Here is a 22,248-nt window from a genome sequence, read left to right on the forward strand (position 1 = left end):
CCCGGGGCCTAGCTTGGTGCCTGGCAATGCTCAGCCCTCAGTAAATGCAAATGAATACTAAAAGAGGAAAGTGTGCTAAATGTATGCTACAGACAATAAATGCTCCAGTATTCCAGATGTTGGAAACTCTGAGATGTTTCCATCTGATAGGATTTCACTGAGGAATTTGGTCCTTGGAGGATGAATCGTATCTGGAGAGATAGAAGGAAGAGGAAAGGGATTCTAAAGAGGGAGAACAAGCATGGCCATCATTTCATCTAGACTAATAACTTCTTAATGAGATAAGCAATTAGAAATCATCAACACTCTGTAATAGTTGGGGTATTTTGGAAGTCACACAAGAGAACCAATTTTTCCGGCAAATTACAACTTTGGCAAAGGAGGTGGAAGGGCTAGTTGCTTTAGCAGACAGCCTAAGTGGGCCCTAATGACAATGTTAATTAAAACAGAGTTAATTAGCTAATTAAAACAAAAGTGGCAAATGATAGTTTCTAAAATTCTAAAGCTAAGGTAGAGGCAACACTAATTGTTCTGCCATCTGACTAGAATTCCTGGAGGTATGGGGCTTACCTTCAGAGGAAAATTATGATATTGAGTTATTGGTCTTCATCATTAATTTAGCCTTGAAGGGCTCACTGCAATTTAGAATCCTGGCCCGATGTCTCTGGAAATTCTGAATCCTGTAGAACCAAAACTTTAAACTCATTGGATTCAATGCTTTATTTAGGTCAGAACTAGTTTTGTATCCATTTGTCAATTTGCATCTGAAGTGAAGGCCTTAAACGGAAGCCTGGCATTATCTGCTTGACAATGATTTGAAGCTGCACCACGTTGCACTGGAAATTAGTGTCTAGAACCAAAATGTTAATCACAGGGACCTCTATACATTGATGGCATAAATAGCATGTTTCTCTGTAAAAAAATCTATAGTGACTCACTCCCATTTAAATAAAAATCTCCCCTTGCTATTTCAGTGAATTGAACAACTGACTCTGGGAACTGTTTTTCTTTGTGTTCTAGGGTGAACCTATTTAACATCCAGAAAACTGCTGGTGAAAGTCAAAGTGACGTTCTCTCTATTGCCAGAGGTGAAAATTGGCTGCATTAGGCCCCCTTCTCATTAAAGACAGGCACTCCTCTTCAGGATCCTGAAACAGACCTTCTTTTTTTGGCTAGGATGTTGTTTCCAAAGGGTGCCCATTAGAACATCACTTCTTCAGAGTGTTAAGACCATTACTTGGAAAAATGGTCCTGTGTTCAAGAAGCATGGGAAATTTTAGGGAAAGAGTTAACAAATGAAATGATTGGTTTTCTACATTGCAAGACTTGTCAGTGTTATCTCCAAGAAAGGAATAGATTTGGTAGAGTTTTCCAAACTCCTTTGACTACATAACCTCTTTTGAATGGAACAATTAGTGGAACTAATTTTTCAAAGAATATACTCTGGGAAACACTCAGTTCTGGGGCCACCATTGCTAAAGACTGAGTTAAAACCTAGCCGCATCTTACTAGTCATGAGATCACGGGCAAATCTTCTAAACATGTTGGACCTTGCATCACCAACTAAAAAATGGGAATGATGATTGCTTAAATGTGCAATGTTTGGTGAGATTTAGAGATGTTTTAATAATGATAATAGATAAATGAAACAATAAGGTGGTAGAATGCAGTAGGTAAGTAAGAGATGAACTATTTTTGGGGACTTCCCTAATTTCCAACTGATTTTCCAATTTTTTACTTTGTGCTTCTCCTCCTCCTCTTCTTCCTCACTCTCTCCTCCTCTCCCCTATTCCATTCTCCTCATTTCTTTTATTACCTGTGCCAGTTTGGATGTATTATGTCCCCCAAAATGCCATGTTCTTTGATGCAATCTTGCGGGGGCAGACATATTAGTGTTGATTAGATTGGAACCCTTTGATTGAATATTTCCATGGAGATGTGACTCCATCAATTATGAGTGAAACGTTTGATTGGATTATTTCCATGGAGGTGTTACCTCAACCATTCAGGATGGGTATTAATTGGATCACTGGAGTCATATAAAGGAATTCACAGGCAGAAGGGCCTCAGAGCAACTGAGAGTGACATTTTGAAGAGGAATTGCAGCTAAGAGAGGACAAAATGCCCCAAGAGCAACATTTTGGAGAACGCCATTTTGAAACACAACATTGGAGCAAGCAGATGCCAGCCACGTGCCTTCCCAGCTAACAGAGGTTTTCTGGATGCCAATAGCCTTTCTCTAGTGAAAGTACCCTATTGTTGATGCCTTACCTTGGACACTTTATGGCCTTAAGACTGTAACTCTGTAACCAAATAAACCCCCTTTATAAAAGCCAATCCATTTCTGGTATTTTGCATAATGGTAGCATTAGCAAACCTTAACACTATTACCACTAGGTACTACCACTTTCTGTGGCAGACAGTATTCACTGATTTACCCAATAAACATCTGACACTCTCTTTTCCCTTTAGGTCACTATTATAGAGACTGGAAAAGCTGAATGCACGCTTTCCCATATTATCTTGCAGTTAGCAGTAGCCAGGTGAGACATCTTTGGCCAATGAGACATAAGGGCAATCATGCTGGGATTCTGATAAGGCTTTTGTTTTCCCTCATAAAAGCATGTAATGCATGAATTTATGATGGCTAGCCTGCCATCATTAGTACAAGGTCAAGAGAATGATGGCTGTTGCATCACTGAGCCTCTGAGCCACACTAGTAATAGTCCACCTCCTATTTCTTGTAATACAAGAAAAATGAAACACAAACAAATAGTTTAAACCTCTGAAAGTCAGGATTTCTGTTACCTGCAGCTGAACCCAATTCTAAAAGGTTTATCTTCCATTTCTTGAATGCCTGCCTTGCTGGTACTAAGCACTTAACATATATTATCTGATTTATTCCTCACAACACGAATTAGTATCTGCCATCTTACAGCTGAGGAAACAGACTTACACACCTTGTTCAAGGTCACGCAACTGGATTTGACTGTAGGTGTGGCTGCAAAGCCAGCACCACAAACTAGCATGCTGTATTTTCATCTACTGTCTCTCTAGACACACTCTCCAAGAGTATGTACTAACTTTTGGAATTTTGGAAACACAGCTAGTATAACATTAGGAGATATTATTAATTTCTTCACTAAAAGTGTCCAAATAGTCTCCCACTTAAAATGAATATTCCTTGCTGTCTTCCTTGAGATGAGGAAGGGACATGCATTGACTTCTTCCAGAAACAGTGCTCAGACCCAGGGCAGGTATACAGCAGCCTGCTTTTCTGCACAGCAGATGTAAGAGAGCAGAACCAGGCTGGGCCCAGCATAGAAGCTGCTTCTCTCCAATTACCTATATCCAGAAACTTAAGTTACCCATTTAAGACTATCCTAGGTCCCAAAAGATGTGCTTATTGGCACATTCCAAAGTTCAAGCCTGAGAAGCATAATTAATGGCAGTAACTCAGAATACAGTAAGAAAAGATTAGAGCAACCGAGTTCAGCAGTTCCTGTTATTTGAGTGCCAGTGTGATGGGTACACTGCGCTTCCAAAAATTACAAACAAAAAGGGGAGTTAAATCCATGCATATGTAAGTATGTGCTGCATGCACTCTGTAATAAATACTATACTAGTGTTCTAAAAATCTTGATTTTGGATCACAAAAGAAGAAACATTCAACTTAGGGACTCATGGAAGGCACAGAGGAAAGGAAATTAAGTTTGGATATAATTTCTCTCTTTGGATTATGGCTTAAAAGGAGGAGCAGGTGTGTAATGTACATGAGGTAAGGAAATTATAGTTTTCTCTGCCCTTTCTTCTTCTCTATATAGAAAGCATGTTTCACAATGAATATTCTAGGTGATACCTAAAAAGAAATCTCTATATAATAATCAGGCTACAGCCTATCTCAGCTATGATGACAAAATCAGACCAAGATTTGCCAAGACTGCAAAAAGAATAACCAACAATTGCCAATGATTCCTTTTTACCCTCATGAGATTCATATATCCAAATATCTGATTGTAAAATCAATCATCAAAAATCACATGGTCCTGTGGGGAAAACAGGTTAAAATATGCCGTAAAATCCTAAGAATTGCCGTTTCCTATTGGCACTATCAGTAAATTTTGTTGATTTTCTTGTACTTTTGTTCACTAAAGTAGAAATGAAATAGTTGAAAATCATGATACTTTTACTTGGGGAACAACAGAATTATAGCAAAGCATGAGATCAATGGATGGAATAAGAAACCTACAACCATTTGCATGCAGGGGCTTTTGTAATACAGATCACTATAGGCTTAATCTTCTGAAAGTTGGTAGGCCACTGGGGGTAGCAGTATGCATACTTGAAGACAAGCAAGTACCACATCACTATATTCCCAAATTCATTCATTCAGCAAATAAACCAACGAATGATTATCAAGTGTCTTCTATGTCTCAAACACTCTTTAAAGTACTTATGGGTACTTGGGGCACAGTGACGAACAAGGCAGAGAAGACTTGCACCCCAAGGAGCTTACCCTACTTAAACTGAGACACAGGGTATGCTATATAGGCTGGCAAGGAGCGGGAAGATGGAAGATGGAGCTGCCCTGGAAAACCCAGGCCATATAATCAATGTGGCTGTAGATCTGTACTGCCTTTTATGATGCTCTCTTTGTTATTATGATTGTTCTGGTTGCATACAGGCACAGAGACTTTCAAGAGTGGAAAAGGACTGAAATCTGTAATTAAGTTAATGATAATAGCAAACACCTAAGAAGCGCTTACCATGCGGCAGACACTTTGCATGTATTAAATCATTTAATCCTTGCAATCATGCTATGAGACACGTGTATCATAACATTATCTCTACTTATTAGAGGGAGAAACTGAGGAACAGGGAGGCTAAACAACTTGCCCAATGTTACCCAGCTGTACAGTGATGCTGCAAACATCCAATCCCAGTACCGTCTGGCTCTACACTCTGCTCACTTCAAGGAAGTATCTATTATATATCTGTCCTTTCCATAGTTTATCTGTTCAACTCTTTTCACTCCTATGAGGTAGGTAATATGATTCTGATTTGACAGATGAGGGAAATAAAACTCAGAGAGATAAAGTGGCAGTGCTAAGATTTGAACTCAGGAGAACCTGACTACAAATCCAGTGCTTTTGACCTTTGCTCCATGCTGTCTCTCTGAGGAGCCTACCCTAATGAGTGTTTGGGTGCTAAGGCACAGACTCATGATTCTTTCCCTCTTTCAAGCTCTTTTTTTATATCAGGCTTCCCTAGAAGATTTTGTTCAAAGAAAGTGTTTGGTTGACAAAATAAAATTTTGAAAAATCAATATTCTTAGTCCGAATGAAAAGCTGATCTTGCAGAAGTTTTAGAAAAAGAATGTTTTAGGCAGGAATCAAGAAGACTTTTGGAAAATATGCCAGCAGCTGAGATGTATGGAAGGACTTTCTGTGTACAGGCCACAACACTGCCAAGATTTATTGAAGAAGTAAAAACCAGTTTCTTTGCCCAAAAGTTTACAATTCTGTTGACTATGCTGAACAGTGGGCATGGGAAGAGTATAAAGGAATTAGAAAATCAATGAAAGTGGCAGACACAAGCTAATAATGCAAATGAATTGGGCTATGAGGAAAACTCCAAGTATCCTGTGAATCCTTTTCAAATATCGGTAGATGCACTATCTTTATCATCACCATAATTCATGCTTTGAAGTAGGACTGATAGAAAAGTAGGATTTTCATGCAGGCCAACAAAGGTATAGGTGAATAATGCAAGCAATAGTATTTAGATATTTGAATGATTTTGAAAGATTTTGCTCTCTCATTTATTTGTCTAGCCAGTAGGTAAACTGCCAAATCTCCATAGTCTTAGCAGGGCTGATACCCTGACTAGCTCTTTTGATATGCGTTTCTTAAATAGTGGAGGTCCTTATTTCCTAGTCAATAATCTATAGAGCCTTTTTAATAACCCAGGATTTGTTTCCCAAGTCAATGGTAAGATGATCTCATTGCCTTGTGAAGGGCTTCAGCGTAATTTATCACATAAGGAAGGCTCTCACATGGGGAAAAGTCATTGGCCATTTGGCACCAGATTCTTTTCAGATGACACTTGTCTAATATCTAGTATCTCTGATACTGAACTGGGGGTAGAATGGGACTATGAGCAACAGAGAAATGGGGAACTGGCTGGTGGTTTAAAAAGATTATATGCAAGGCCACTATCTTGACCCATTCAGTTACTTAGATATTGCCCAAAGAGTTCAACTTGTTTATTAAGAACTAAAACATAAATTCTGCCTTCCCCTGTCTCAATGGGACAGGCAATCAATCGCACTTCTGTGCTTGAAAAAGGTTCAGGCACATGCTCATGCAGTGAGATGCACAGAGCTCTTGGCACTCTCCTCTTAGTATAGGCCCCTGTTAATAATAATCCCCTCTTCTCTTTTATCATAAATTAGTATTAATTCACAATGTAACTTTGTCCCCTCTGGAGCTCCAGGTCCTTGCCTTGGGTCAGCAACTTAACTGTGCTCCCCATACTGTCCTAACCTCACTCCCCTTTTGCTATAACTGCTTGCTTTATCAGAGATCTCAACTCCATGCTTCTAGCCCTGGCCTAAGTAAATGCGCCCACATCCAATGAGCCTTACAAAAAACATTCAGATCTCTTCTGTTTAAAAGACCCAGGAAGTAAATGCTATTGCTTCAGCTACAGGGGCCAGTGCCCCACAAAGCTGCCACTACTTTTACCTTAGGGTTTCCCCAGAGGAGCCCCTCCTCTTCCATAGGTTGACGAGGCTGCTGGACCTGCTGGCTGCAGAGGAGGACTTGCCATCCCCCACATGCATGCGCACTACAGTGGACGTGGTGAAGGCGCTGCGCACGTTTCTCTCTGGTTTGGCCAGGATGATGTACACCTTTGGCACAAACATGCAACCCAGCGCCACAGTGGCACTGAGGCTGACCGAAAAACACATGGTGATGATTTTGTAGTTGCTGCCAAAGTAGATTGGCACAAAGGCCAGCCATATAATGCAGGTGGTATACATTGTGAAGGCGATATACTTGGCCTCATTGAAATTAGCTGGAACATTTCTGGTCTTGAACGCATAGAAGGTGCAGCTTAGAATCAACAATCCATTGTATCCGAGAGGAGTGACAACTCCTAGGTTGGTGGTGTTGCAAATCAGGTAGACTTCCCGGATGCTTGGGTAGTCATGCATTATATCAGGGGGCTCCATTATGAAGAGGGCAACGATGATGCCCAATTGGATGCATATGAGAATGAAAGCAATCACTAGCTGGGCACAGGCACTCATGAATCTGGGCTTTTTGGTACAGATCTTCTTCTTGCTGCCAGCCAGGATCCTGGCAATACGGTTAGTCTTGGTTACCAGGGCTGAGTAGCTCATGGCTGGGGAGAGACCAATGCCAATTCTCTGAAGGTAGCAATATATCTGTTTGGGCTTTGCAATGAGGCAGAAGGTACATAAGTAGCCCAGGCAGATGCCAGCAAGGATAATGTAGCAGAGTTCCCTGCTAGAGGACTTCACTACTGGTGTGTCACGGTAAATGATGAAGACCACAGTAACAAACAGGGTAGCCAGCAGGCCAAGGCAGGCAAACACCACAGCTGCAATGGGCTCAGGGTCACCCCAGCGAAGATACTGCACTGGGATCAAATCACAACCTGCAAAGACACAGACACATATTGAAAAAGAAGAAAGAAAGGTTTACTGCTTCTGACCATTTCAGTTTGTCTCCCATCTTTCTTTCTAATCTTAGCTTCCATACTACTCATGCATTCATCTATTTATTCATAAAGTATTTATCTTTATATTTATCAAATGCACACTCTGTGATAGTAGTTCTAGGTTCTGAAAACAAAATAATGAGGAATGTGTTCTCTGCCTTCATAAAAAATAATCTGGGGAGAGGGCATGGAAGGGAATTTTAAACAATTGCTTATAACTGTGATAAAAGACATTAAAAAGTTTAAGATGAATCCTGACCAATCTGTGAGAGCAAGGAAGTCATCCTTAAATAGAAATTAGCAAAATAGTGAACGTGTTCTTTGGTTGTATTTGGGGTGCAGTGCATTTGGCAAACAGAGGCTAACTCTAAGGAAGGAATTTGGAGTGTTGGAGGACACTGTCCATTAGTCTGATGAGTGTCCTAAGACGAGCCTGGGAGGTAAGCAGCTGAGGGATCCTGCAGGGAGTCTTAGATAAGAGGTTTGGTGCTTAGCCTTAGTTCAATGTGAAGTTACTGGAAGGATCTATGTGAACTAGAGGAATAACAGGATTAGATTTGTGTGTGTGTGTGTGTTATAAACATTCCTTTGGTTGCTGTGTGGAAATTGGATACGATGAAGGCAAAACTGGATGCAGAAAAAACAGTTATGGGACAATCACAGAAGTGGAATTGAGACAATGCTAGGTTGTCCTAGAATGAAAGTGGACAAATGAAAAGGATTGGACAGATTTGAGAATTATTTAGGGGCATTAGAGGGTGTTTGAATGGATGTGGGATGTGTAAGAGGTAAAGATTTAAGAACAGCAAACACCGAATCCACCTGTGCTGTCCTGGAATCCATTGTGATGAAAAGTTGGGATTTTCAGAGAATCTTAAAATGATGGGAAGATACACCACTTCCAAAAATTATTCTCTATACATGACTTGCAGTTTTTTTTTTTTTTTTAAATCTCACTTGATTATCCAGCAAGAAGAAAGTGACAAAATATAGCATCATTTGGGTTACCTGTCATCTTTTTAAATTTCATTAGGGTAATGGTTTTCAAACTTGGCTGTACACTGTAATCACTTAGAGGTATGAAAAGGAAATACTGTGGCCTGGGTCTCACAACCAGAGATTTTGATTTAGTTGGCCTTCCTATCAAGATTTTTTAAGGCCCTCCAAATGATTTTAATGTGCAGTCAGAGTTGAGAACCACTGCTCCAGGAGGATCCTTCCTGTCAGTTTAATTTTTTTCTCTCAAATAGAATTGAGATGGCTTCACTTATCGACTTGAAAAAGAGGTAGGCAATCTGGAGCACTGGACATTTGAGGGATGTGATATAACTTACAAATTCCCTACGAACACCTATTCTCCCCTTTATCCTCGGCAACAGATCCCCAGTTTCATTTGGGGATGATAAAAGATGCAGCTAAAATACTACATTTTTGAGCCACCTTAGCAGTCAGGTGTGCCATATTACTAAGTTTTAGCCAATAAAAAATAAGCAGAAGACTCCTGAAAAGTAAGTGACAGCTTAAAGAGAATGCTTTTTGCCCTTTCCTGCTTTTTCCTTCTGTTGCCTGGAATATAAGCTTGATAGCTGGAACCCCTGCAGTTGTCTTGGACTGTGAAGTTACCTTAACAACAAAGACATGCTCTGGGTTTTGGAAGAGAGAAACAGATCAAGCCCAAGTCACTGGGAACCCTGGAACCACTGATGAGCTATATATTATATACTATATTCATTCACATCTATCTTGTTTAAGGTACTATTTTTTCTCTTATATGCAACCAAACAAACCAAATGCTAACTGATATATGGAATAAGGTCTTCCTGTTACTTTGCCATATTCCATGATCAAAGGTGTCACATTAAGTGCCTTTGAATATTGAGAGTTACTGGGAGGTAGAGGAGATAACAGTAATGTAATGGTAGCAAAAAAAGGCATAGGTATTTCAAAATATGTCTAAGAACAGCTCTGTTTTAGAAAGGAAAGGAAGCATTCTTCTTTATTCCCCTTCTTTCTTCTCTGCCAGTCTTGTGCTTTTGGATTTCAGATAGTACAATTCATATTATAGTTAAATTTAGTATGGGTTTAATAGGATTTGTGAGTTAGCCTTGGATCCTCAGCACACTTTACAAAAATACATAGGAAAATGTATTTTTATTCTAAAATCTGTGCTTCTAATATTGGAATGAAGTGCTTTTAACTTAAAAATTATTTTGTTTAGAATGTCCAGTTATTTTATCTAATTTCATGAATTATAAGCAAAAACTTTTGTCACTGCTAATGAATATACCTATATTCATATTTTTAGGCATCAGTGTTCTTATATGTTGCTTATGTGTTAGAAGTCAACCTCTGAGACTTTAGCAGACCATAGGGTATAAATTAATATTTAGAAATTTGCTCCTTGTAGAGACTCGCCTATAACAGGAAGAATTAATAATTCTTATCTTTATTGTTCCCAAACACTTTATTTATAGCACCAATATGACAATGAAATTTCTTATTCACTGTAGTTAATTTTATAGAGGGCTATTTCCCCAACAAGGTCATGAGCTCTTAATGCTCATAGTAATTACTAATATACGAAACATATTATGTGGTATATGAAGCAGGGACACTTTCATTAGCTAAAGGAGAATTATTAATTATTAATAAAGAATATATATGTATACTTGAATGGCTTTATTTTAGCTCCTTCTTTTAATTTTACTTCCGTGTGGCTAAATCTTAGTTGCTCTTATCCAAATGTAGTTAACATTTCTAAGTGTTTTGCATATCATAACACTCACCACCTTTTTCTGTCAGATATATTTATGAATTCTTCATCTGCAACCCACTAATAACAGTGTGAAGCCAAAGAAAACCCATTAAATATATGTGTTTGAAAAAATGTGCACAGACATGATTTTAATGAATTATGATTATTTTCATAAACTTACCAGAATTTATGCATCCAAATGAGTGTTTTTTCCATTTAATGTGAACCACTCAGAAGACTTTATGTTTAGTTTAATGATACTGCCATTGCACAAAATAGTTGTGTAACCATTCTCTTGGAATAGCAAATTGGATTTTGATTACGGTACTATAATTTCTAAATCTTATTATCTGACAAGATCTTAGTTTCCAAAAACTGATTGGCATCATGTTCACTTGAAGCCAACAAAATACACTTTAAGGGCCTAGACTCAGGAGATTCGAGACAGTACATTTGGGGGGGGGGGGCGGCGGGCAGGGGAGGTGTAAAGGGATCTTGTTTTGAATAGGCAATCTCAGTGACTCTGTGCAACTAATCCTTGGTCCCTGTTTGGCAACCCTACCTTAGATATTATCTTGCAAAATTCTCATCCAGTGTGTGAATGTTTTACATAGTAACTCCAGGAGGTTATCTAACTCTTCCTAAGACTTTCCGTGAATTGCATGGTCTCAAAACCAGGATTATTTGTGCTGGGGGTAGGGGATGGGGGCAGAGGTGTAGTAAAATGGATCGGAAGGGCAGGAGTAGGGATGGCAGGTGAGGCATGGAGGCAAAAAACCAGTCAGGAAGCTAAGAAGACAGTCCAGGAATGAAAAGGGCAAAAAACTAAAAATCATACACTGAAAAAATAGATGAGCAGAGCTAGGGTTGAAATAATGAAGTAGCGAGACACAAGCATCAAAGATAGAAGCTTCTAAATGAGTTTATGTCAAGACTGAGGGCTGTAGAAAGAGAAGGGTCATATTTTTTAGGGGAATGATCTCTAGTTCCAGTTTGAACATGTTGTATTTGAAATGTCTGTGACTTAGTGAGACATCTCAGAGGCAGATGGAAACAGAAAGTTTAGAAGAGATGTCAGAACAGAAGTTACAGCTTTAGGAATCATCTGTTTACAGGTGGTAATTAGAGAGATGGAAATAAATGCAATTGATCAGGGAACACACACATGTAGATGAGAATCAAGCCTACAAGTCTTGGTAACACCAACCATAAGGGGTGGAGGAGGAAGGGGATATGTCAGGGAAGACTTAAGATTGATCAGCTAGTAGGAAGGCAGTATTTCAAGAAGTCAAAGGAAATGGTTAATTGGATGACCTGCCATAGTTTCCTCTAACAATATCACTTAACTTTTTCTCTTTTTTATCCCTTCCCAAATAGTTTCCACAAAGCCTCAAGTTTCCATTTCACAGAGAGGTCTCCTTATGGTATATCATTTATATGTTTTTGTTCCTTTTGAACAAGTGGTAGTATTTTCAGTTGCTGTATTCCTATTATGGGACATGCTCTACCAAATCTCAGAGTCTTAAGAGAATGCTAACTTTACTATTATATAAATTCAAATCTCCCAAATTTCCACCCCTACCATGAGCATTGGTTTAATAAAAATCTGAACATCTAATTATTCTTCCTAGGTCTCTTATTTATTTTCTTCTGGGAATTACTGGACATTTTACACCTTAATGGTTTTCTTTTTATGCCTGTTTCATTCACAATGTAATAGAAAGTTACTGGAAGTGTGTATAGAGGTTAAACAAGAATCTATAGTGTATATATTTTATGGTTGATTATAAGTTTAATCTATTTAGCACTTTTTATCATATTTTAGATTAAATAATCTTGGTCATGTCAGTGAAGTTCCCTCCTAACAAGTATATTAGATTTCTTCTGGTCTTCAGAAGATGCACAATAGTACACTCCTAACTAGAAATACAGATGAGCCATAGATTGGAAAGCTATGGCCTGTTTTCTGATACTGTCCATTTAGGTAGCTGCTCACTTCTCACTTTCCTTCCCTTTCATGCTCAAGACATAATTTTGTGGTTCTGTGGTATAATACATCTTGTCATGGTTTGGACTAACATATATAGCAGGCACAACAGGTTTTTTTTTATTTTTCCGAAGGAGAGTGAGCTGCCAAAACTCTATTATCCACCTTCACCCTGTAACTCTCCCAGTGTGCTTCCCATACATCTAATGGGGGAATGGATGGTCCATTCATTTCTTGGACACCTGAAAATAATGTGACTGCTCAGCAGTAGCTGGTACCTAAGCTTACTATTTGGGTATTGGTCTTACAGGATTAATATTCCTTTAGCTAATAGTTTCTGATTGTTTCAGTTTCAAACTCTGTTCCAGGAGTCTATTCAGGGAGAAGGAATCAGGAGTCAAATGTCCTGGGACAAATGCCTGGCGATCTTTAGGAGACTAAGAGGCTGAGCAGGAGCTCTCCTTCCTGTGTCCTTTTGGAGGAAAAGAAGATGATGTTGAGAATTTCTGAGAATCTCTGAGAATGGTGTGGTGGATTGAATTATGTACACCAAACTAGACATGTTCTTTGTCTTGATTCTCATTCCTGTGACTATGAATCCTCTATAAACAGAATCTTTTGAAGATGTTGTATTAGTTCAGGTGTAGACTCATCCAACTGAATGAGTATAGGCCTTAATCCAGATTATTGGAGTCATTTATAAGCAGAAGAAATTCATACATAGAGGGAGAAAGCCAGGGAGAGGAGCTGGAAGCTAAGAGTCAAAAAACACAAAAGAGAAAGACAAGGCCATTGCCTTGTGATGGGAAAGCCAAGAAACCCAAGGATTGCTGGCTATCCAGAATGCTACTGACCCCAGGATGAACAAGCATTCTAGCCTCTGAAATCACGAGCCAATAAATTTCTGTTACTTAGGCCAAAACTAGTTTGTGGTATTTCTGATTGAAGCCCAGCAAAACTAAGACAAATGGGAATGTATGTTTCTTCAACTGCTGATTAGGCCATTTGAGCTATACAAAGTTGATATGGGGCTGTTATGGGGCAAACCTTAGCTATATGAGGAATAGATCTTCCCAGAGCACTGGGGGATTGACTGATGATTAACAATGTCATGCTTGCTTTCAATCTGTTCCATCAATAGGCCATTTGTCTACTTTTTATGCTTTCTTTACCTCTCAGGGCTTGGGTCTCTAGGATGCTAGTCTGAGATCTCAGGAGCATGCAGACTCCTGGTTCCCTCTATAGTGTCCTTATCCCTGATCCTTTATATTTCCTATTTACCTAGTCTGAGCTAAAATTTTTCACCTCTTCCGTAGTTTGGAAGAATTGGAATTGTCATGTATGTGTGCATGTGTGGTATGCGTGTGTGTGTGTTATATTTAGACACGTTATTCTCCTTTGTAGTTCATATCATAATAATGATCTACTTTGTGAGTGTGTGTGTGTGTGTGTGTGTGTGTGTGTAATTATATAGTCAATGTCTGTCTTCTCTACTTGACTAACAGCATCTCGATGTTAGGAAGTTTGTCTCTTCTGCTCACAAGTGGCTCCCTGGTATTGAGTACAGTGCCTCAGAAATACGGTTAGCATAGCATTTTACAAATTAATACATTAGCTATATAATCAAAGTATATAGTTCTCATTCTGGTGCATGGTTCCAGTCATTCTCAGCAAGCCTTGGTTTTGTTTAAGAAGTCTCAAGTTAATGAACTGTTAGGTACTGTTATAGATAAAACTCTAAATTGGGTGAACTACATATGAGTTTTAAAGTCAAGATTCTGATACCTAGAGAAGGCAAAACTAGTTAAGCAACTCAGAGGCTTGCTTCTGCCCAGGTGTGTGACCTGTTTCACATTAGATATACTCCTGTTATTTGCTAAGCATATGATAAAATGTTTTTGATTGATCTATTAATCTAATGCTAAGTAATTAACTGGACCTGGGATGTATGCATAAAGGAGAGGGAGGGAGGCAATGAACAGAAGTCTCTCCTTAACAATGTCATCTAAGTATAAAGTTCAGATTCTCAGATCCCAAGAAGGCTGTTAGTTGGAATATTTTTTACTTTAGGCCAGGAGAAAAGTCCCCAATTCTGAGATGGTTGATTTTTTATCATTACCTTAGCATGAAACACCACATCACTCCTTCAAATAAAAGTCTAGTCTTTACCCAAATGTTAAATAAGTTTTATTAGTCACTGCCTTGGTAGGAAGCTGCCTTATTCCTACTTATTCCAGTATAAAAAGAAGGACAAAACTAATATTTACTGAGTGTCTACTATAGGTCAGGCATTCTCCCAGAAATCTGACATAGTCTTCATAATACACAAATGAGGTAGGTATCAATATTTCTCTTTTATAGATGGGGAAAACTGAAGTATAGTGAAATATGTTCACTAGATGGGGATGAGATTAAAACCCTGATCTGCTTATGTTTTTTTTTTTCCTGCTATATCAGGGGAGGCAAATGTGTCAGGTGCTCCTGAGGCTACATGAGTGATTGTAGGAAAAATAATCATGATTAAGTAGCAATATCTGCAAGGCAAAGGCAGGGCTGGAGGTGCATAAATCTCTGATATTTGCTAATCATAAATTCCTGAGACATCTCATTGGTTCAAACTCTCGAGCAAGATTCTCATGCTGGCCCATGTCTCCTGTGGGTTGCTGGACAGAGACACTGACTGGTAAGTTGTCGCTTTTGTGCCCCTAAACTTTTTAGCATAGAAAATTTTCTGAATGGTCACTGAACACCCACAGCACAAAAGAATAAGGATTGATTAGGGATATTCCCAGCTTTGCCACTGGGGTGACCCACAGCCATTCATTCATCAGATCCAGCCTACTTCAGTCCCTTCAAGGTTTATTACACATTTTTGTTTTAGATTCCCTTATAAAATTCTCTCAAAAAGCTGAAAACTCAGGGCTGTAATTTTTATTTATTTTTTATTTTTTATTCTGCTTTATTGGTTAGATTTTACAGGGGAATTTAAAATTGTGTTCAAAGATTTATTTCATAGTTAAGGCATAAAGAATGATTTGCTAAGACTGCAGAGTGCTAAAGGGAAGGGTTATCACAGACGTGCATTTATAGGGGACAACTTTGGAAAATATGACTTCTGGTCATACTGCAGATGAATAAAAGAGGAAAAACGTGGTATATGGGTTTAAAGAATAAAACGGGCTGGAATACTTTGCACCCTTTCTACCTTTCTCTTGCTGCTCTTCACTCGTTCGCTCACTCCTCCTTATTCTTCTGTTTTCCAGATGTCACCTCTTTGAGGATGACTTGTCTGATTCCCCAAGACTGCATGACAGGTTCTGCCCATGTGGTCAAACAGCAACCTGGGCCCGTGCCTATCACCGCATTCATGTTGGTGCTAATTGCAGTCTGTGTTTCACGTGGTAGGCTGTGAGCCACCTGAGAGCAGGAGGCTGTTTTTTTGTTTATTGCTGTATTTCTAGCGCCAAGCACAGTAGCTGGCACACAGGAAGCAGGCAGCTAACCTGGTTGAGTGAATGGATGATTACATGAATGAGGAGGACAAATGAGGAATCAGGACACATGCACTTCATTCTGCGCTTGAGCACAAATAGTTCCTGTAAATACGAGGATGTTTAGTCTATTCATTTGAGTTTCATTTTTTTTTTCTACACATAAAATGGAAATAATACAGAATACCCCTCCCTGTGATGAAGTCTATGATTTGGAAAGAGCCCTGTAAAAGATTTCACATTTAAGAAATTAACAACCAATTGCTTGAAAAGTCAGTGAAGCAATTTCTCAGGATTGAGCCTGTAAAATGCTTAAAACTATTTTTGTATTTTACTAAAATAAAACATTAAAGCTACCATTTTAAAATCAAGAGACAATCAGTGGCATTTTTACATATTAAATGAACTATGATGAGTGTTTTACAATTAATTTCTATTTACCATTCCTAGCTTGCCAGAGCCTTTTCAGGATCCTTCTCCTGCATTTTAGTCAAAGTCTTAGAAAACTGCTTTTTAGCAAATAATCTGCATAAAACATTTTCTCCCTGTGGCTGGTTGTCCATCCAAATGATATTATGACTCAGAGTCTTTGCGACCACTTTCCAGAATCCACAGTATTCCTTCTGTGCTCCCACAGACTCTCTTACAAAGTCTTGATTTTCTATTCCTTTGGTACATAACAGGACGGCTCTAAGTTTGGATTTATATTACCTTTCCGAAGGCTGATTGCAAAATCGTATGCATATTCTGCCATGGATTTTACCTTCTGTTTCTCTTCCAAAACTTACTAGTGCCTGAATTTTAAGTACCATAATATTGTGTGCATTTCCCAGTTGAGCTACTGGTACATACTTAACTAACTAAAATTCTCATGTTTACTATAGAAAGAAAACGTGGGAAGAAAATCACAGACATAAAAGTAATGCACAACAGGAAAGATCAATGCCCTGTTCGACCCATTAATGAGAGAGAAAATTTTTACCACAATTATAGTGTTTCATTCTCAGTTCAGTGAGCATCGTTGCATGCCCTCTTCTTCCGTTGCATGGACCTGCACCATGGTGATTCAAAGGCAGTAATTTTTCCCTTTAATTTTGTGTGTTGGCTGAGTGCTCAGGCTCAGAGCCTTTACTCTGCCAGGCATTTTGCTGAGGACTGTGCATTTTTCCCTTATTTAATACCCACAACTTTCCATTTTCAGTTAAAGAAACTGAGGTGGGGATGGACCTGAAGAGCATTTGAAGAGAAGGGAACCACAGCAGTAGAAATACAGACATGGAAAACAGAAGAGATGTAAAGGAAACAGCACAAATGTGGAAATCAGATATGCAAGGGGATCGCTCTTTGGCATGGGAACACAGAGAATTATAATGTTTCTGGGAATTACTGTCGAGAGTACAGATGGGAAATCAGCAAAAGCTTTGAGAGGAAAAGATGGTAATATCTGTCTGCCTACATCTCAAGGATTAGTGTGAAGAGCACATAAAATAATATGTGATTTGAACATTGGCATTATAATTATGAAGTGGGAAAAAGAGGAAAAAGAGAAGTATATACATAAAACAGCTGTGACTCAACATCTGCTAAATTGCCTATGTATTTTATTAGATTGCCCTATGTTCTTCTGGGGAAAAGCCAGACCTATTTTATCTTTCTGCCCTGTTTATATATACACAGCACCGAGTAAATTGCATTATATTGCCTTAAATTGTTTGTGAGTACAAGGCAGCACATAATACTCTATGAATTTTACACTTCACTTACTACAATTTTTTAAAGAGGTGTCAGTATAGGAGACATTTATCTGCTTCATATTATTCATATAATATATTGATGTTTTATGGATTATTTTCCAAGTGCGTTAGATAATGTGGTATAAGCACTGTGTTGCATTGTTTTATATTCTTGGGGGGAAAATGTGCTAATTTATTTTGGGTAACCTATATTTATCAAAAAGGGAAATCAATGAAACCACATTATTTTCTTTAGTCTGGTTATATCAGAGTGTTTTTTGCTTTGTTTTGTTTTGTTTTACCACAATGGCATTGTTTCAACCATACAACAAATTCATCATTGCAAAGATGAACACATAGCACATTTTTCATTGCATGGTTTCTGGCAAGATGAAAACTGAAATATGTTCTCATTCAGGACCTGTTTTGAGAAATTCCATTCAGAGAAAGCCTTTCAGCACTCTATTTTTTTCTTGGAGCAAATGATGTTTACATGTACAAATATATCATCTTTTAGACTCATCTGGTGGGAAAAACAAATTTTTAAGTTAATGAGAATTGAGAAATTGGAAGAATGTGAAGATAATTTAAAATTTATCAATATATGAGCCTTTAAATCTCACTAAAAAACAGTTGTTTTCAGTGATAAATGAAACTTTAGCAAGTCCACTAATTCTTTGAAAAGAACTAGTGTACGAAATCTTTCATTGCATTTTGGAGATCCTTTCAAAAATAAACCAGAGGTTCACAGTCATTTCCATATTGCCTGCAGCAACATCTTGAAGAAAAAGCACAACTTTTACAGACCAAAAGAATAGGACTTAAGCCTTACTTCTGCTACTTACAGTGTGACATGAACACAGATATCTCATGCTGTCAACATCTGTTTTTTTGTAAAATGGATATAATGATTTCAAAATTTTAGGGGTATCAGAAGGCTAGCTGGGAGGGCATAAAGTTCCTATTACAATGTGTGAGAGGCACTACATACATGGGAATTGGTTTCCTTTCTTCCTTTCTTCCATTCTGTAATTCATTTCTTCAGCAAATATTTATTCAGCTCCTATTATGTTCGAGGAGCTTGGGAATCCCCAATAAGTATGACATCAAAATCCCTGAACTTTAACTTATTTTCCAACTGGGGAGACTGACAACATATGAAAAGCAAAACACATGAATTAATCCATCAACAATCTACTATAATAAAAAGGAGATATGTGAAATAGAGAAAAAGAGAAGTACAATTGGGTAAAAAGAGGGCTGTTTGTAGTATTAAACAGGGTGGTCAAGGTGGGCATTTGAATAAAGACCTGACAGAGGCAAGGATAATAGCCATGCTAGTATCTGGAGAAGAGATGCTGGCAGAGAGAGCAGCTATGGCAATGAGAGCAGCCAGGGCAACGAGAACAGCCAGGGCAATGAGAGCAGTCAGGGCAATGAGAATAGTCAGGGCAACGAGAACAGCCATGGCAATGATATCAGCCAGGGCAACGAGAACAGCCATGGCAATGAGAGCAGCTATGGCAATGAGATCAGCCAGGGCAATGAGAACAGCCATGGCAATGAGAACAGCCGTGACAATGAGAACAGCCGTGGCAATGAGAGCAGCCAGGGCAATGAGAACAGCCAGGGCAATAAGAACAGCCAGGGCAATGAGAGCAGCCAGGGCAATGAGAACACCCAGGCAATGAGAGCAGTCAGGGCAATGAGAACAGCCAGGGCAATCAGAAATGAGAGCCTTTCTGATACCTTAATGGAGGATCAAATAGACCAATGTGTTTATGGGGTGGGGGTGAGTAAATGAAATTGGAAGTAGCTCAGAGACTTAACAGAGGGCCAGATCATATAGGATATGATTTTGTAAGGACTTTGGCTTTTAATTCGGATGATCTAGGAAACCATTGTTCTTGGGCAATGGGGTAACATGATCCGCTTTACCTTTTAAAAAGATACCTCTGCCGGGGGTATTGATAAGAGGCTATGTGGTGGTGAGCAAGGATAGGAACATGAAGACTAGTAGGGTGTTATTTCAGTAATACAAGTGATGGGGGTAGTGAAAAGTGGTAGAATTCTGATTTGAAGGAAGAGCCATTGGGATTTCCTGACTGATGGACTAAAAGGATACGATGAAAGTGAAAAGATGATTCAAAATTTATTGGCCTGAGTAATTGAAAGAATGGACTTGCCATCAGCTGAGATAGAGAAAGCTAAGAGTAATGCAGCATGGGGGATCAAGAATATAAAGACCTGGAGTTCAGCTTTGGAAATGTTGAATTTGAGATACCCTTTAGACATTCAAATAAATATGTCAAATATGCAGTTGAATATTCAAGTCTAGAGTTTAGGCTAGAGGTCTGGGCTAAAAATTTAAATTCAGGAATCTTCAGTGTATAGATGATAATTAATAACACGAGAATGGGGAACATCACCAATGAAGCAAATGCAGATAGAGACAAAGATCAAGGTGGAGCCCTGGGCCACTCCAATATTCCATCCTTAATTTTATTTCAAACATGTATTTGGATGTAAATGTAAAAATATTGAAGGCAATAGATGCTAGGAATATCCATTTTGGGAAGCTTAAAAAAAGTATTTCTTTCTTGCCAATGAGGAAAACATGAAAAGTGGGTAATAAAGTCATCAATGAAACCAAGACACCTTTTTATTGGGGTGAGCAATAGATTAAAAAAAAGTTGTGAGATACCTTTTAGCACTGTCACGTGTCCTGGCTACCTTTCTGGAATTTCTAGATCACACTAACTTTGCATAACCCATTCATTTAGAATCAGAAGGTGTAAGGAGATGATCTAAGTGATGTTAAAAAGTTATTTATAATAGAAGTTTAGTTAGACAAATACAAATTGATTGCCCACTCTGTGCTATTCACTGGGCTAAACAGTCATTGACTTAAAGGATTTTACTTTCAAACGTGGAAAACATTAAATTTTCTCCTTCATTCATTCTTAAATTAATCTATCAATTCTTTATTCATGCCTAATCACTATGTATTTTTAAACTTTATTAACACTAAAGTGATAATAGTTAATAATAGTTATTACGCACTGAATTATTTGCCTGCTATTTAATCTCTCTAAAAATCCTATGTAATTAGTTATATCCATTTTACAGAAGAGGAAGCTGAAGCTCAGAGTAGGAAATTAATTTGCTTAAAGTCATACAATAGATCATTGATGGGTTGTGGATTTGAACATGGATATGTCTGACATCACAGTTTATTGATTTAAACCACTTTGCTCTTGTAAGATAATAAAGATGAATTATTGCAGCCATGCCGTCTACACAGCCAGACTTCTTAGCTGTATTTTTTATACTACATTTGTCATAAATTCAATGTCCCTACATTGCATTAGTGAACAACTTAACAAGGAAAATCTAGTAAGTGCTTAGGGACCTGGGAATTCTATTGTTTTAAAATGTAGGCACTTTCTTTTATAGCTGGTCACCATTATGATGTTTGGTGTTTAGAAAAGGATGGCTCCTATAAAACAGGATTTGATGAAAAGGTGAATGTGAAATAGTGATACACTTGCTTCTGAATAGCTTTGTTATGTTAGAAAAAATACTTTGACATGCGCGTGTTCTTTAGATATGACTTGTATCCTCCTTGCAGTCTGTTCTCTCTGCCTGAAAACTCTTCCCCCTTTTACCTGATACACTGCTCATTTACAAGTTCATTGGTTCCCTTTCCTCCCAGAAGTACCTCTAAATTTCCAAGACATGGTCAATTTTCTCTCTTCAGTGTTCCTGCAGGAATCCACACTTACTCTGATCCTCCCTCCTTCCCTTCCTTTCTTCCTTTCCTCCTCTTGTATCCTCTCATTAAACAAACATTAAATCAGTTTCTTCTCTTCAATATATTTACTGTACTAAAAGTGCCTGTTTACTTGGATGTGTCTTTCTTTGCCTGGGCTGTGAGTACTTGAGGGTAGAGACTGTGGCTCCGTCACCACCGTGTGCCCAGTGCCTGGTCTCATGCTTGGCACTTGGTTGAACCTCAATAAATATTTGCTAATGAATAATCCCATTTTTGTGATGCCACTAAACCTTGTATATGCCCTAATAATTGTATGTATCATACGCTATAGTTTTTATTAGAGAAGTTATAGGTTTACAGAAAAAATTGTACATATTCTTTTGCTATTTTTTAATGTAGTAACATACACTTTTAATGCAATTATTTACTTAAGTGCTCCTTCTTCTACTATGGACATGTGGTTTCACATAAATGGAAGGTCAAGCTCCTTCCATTTACTTCTGTAACAATAAAACCTAGGACAGTTTTGAAACCAGAGTAGAAACTTGATTAAAATATTGCTGAATAAATGAATGAATAAATCTCCATAGGTTAGCCAGATGTACAGCATATGCTCCTGTTCAGATTATTACCTAACCTGGAAGCCAAGAAGCTTGAGAGCACTGTTCTAAAATCTGTTCTATTTTAATATTAATAGAAACTATTTGTTACAATTGTGATAATAGAAATACACATTTCTCACCTGAATTCATAACAAA

At 38.2% G+C, this 22,248-nt stretch overlaps 1 protein-coding gene across 3 annotated transcripts in view; it reads right to left on the bottom strand.

The window, feature by feature from the left end:
- GRM5 (glutamate metabotropic receptor 5) overlaps positions 1-22,248 on the bottom strand; it is a 554,896-nt gene that overhangs the window by 56,812 nt on the left and 475,836 nt on the right. For all 3 annotated transcript variants that reach the window (XM_037841016.1, XM_037841014.1, XM_037841015.1), the window contains exon 8: positions 6,747-7,686. In XM_037841016.1, the coding sequence (XP_037696944.1) occupies positions 6,747-7,686 (940 nt within the window). The remainder of the gene's footprint in view (positions 1-6,746; positions 7,687-22,248) is intronic.

Source organism: Choloepus didactylus, chromosome 6 (assembly GCF_015220235.1).
Source record: "Choloepus didactylus isolate mChoDid1 chromosome 6, mChoDid1.pri, whole genome shotgun sequence".
Lineage (NCBI taxonomy): Eukaryota > Metazoa > Chordata > Mammalia > Pilosa > Megalonychidae > Choloepus > Choloepus didactylus.